Source organism: Etheostoma cragini, unplaced genomic scaffold (genome assembly GCF_013103735.1).
Source record: "Etheostoma cragini isolate CJK2018 unplaced genomic scaffold, CSU_Ecrag_1.0 ScbMSFa_3634, whole genome shotgun sequence".
Lineage (NCBI taxonomy): Eukaryota > Metazoa > Chordata > Actinopteri > Perciformes > Percidae > Etheostoma > Etheostoma cragini.
In genome coordinates this window covers 2,643-2,992 of record NW_023267923.1, presented here as the reverse complement: position 1 = coordinate 2,992, position 350 = coordinate 2,643, and the positions used below count along the sequence as shown (strand labels likewise).

Below are 350 nucleotides of genomic sequence, written 5' to 3'. Positions count from 1 at the left end.
TCCCCTAGCCCATAGAAACAGTTAGTGCCCCTCCCCTACCCCGTACCAACAGTTAGTTGAAGTTACCTTGAAGTAGTCTCCGAAAGACCAGGTCCCGAGCATCTCGAAGAAGGTCTGGTGGTAGAGGTCCCGGCCCACGTCCTCCAGGTCGTTGTGTTTTCCCCCCGCCCGGACGCATTTCTGACTGTTGACCACACGGCGGTAGGACGCCATCTCGCTGCGGGGGTCCGCTCTCCCCAGGAAGATCGGCTTAAACTGGGACAACACACAGTCAGTTACTAGTCTCTGGGGGGTCCGCCCTCCCCAGGAAGACCGGCTTAAACTGGGACAACACACAGTCAGTTACTAGT

At 57.4% G+C, this 350-nt stretch overlaps 1 protein-coding gene across 1 annotated transcript in view; it reads right to left on the bottom strand.

The window, feature by feature from the left end:
- Window positions 1–66: 66 nt before the first annotated feature.
- The window catches only part of LOC117940884 (alanine--tRNA ligase, mitochondrial-like), a gene marked incomplete at its 3' end in the record, with an annotated part of 1,130 nt that continues 846 nt past the window's right edge, over window positions 67–350 (bottom strand). The window contains exon 2 of the mRNA XM_034866005.1: window positions 67–255. Within this exon, the coding sequence (XP_034721896.1) occupies window positions 67–255 (189 nt within the window). The remainder of the gene's footprint in view (window positions 256–350) is intronic.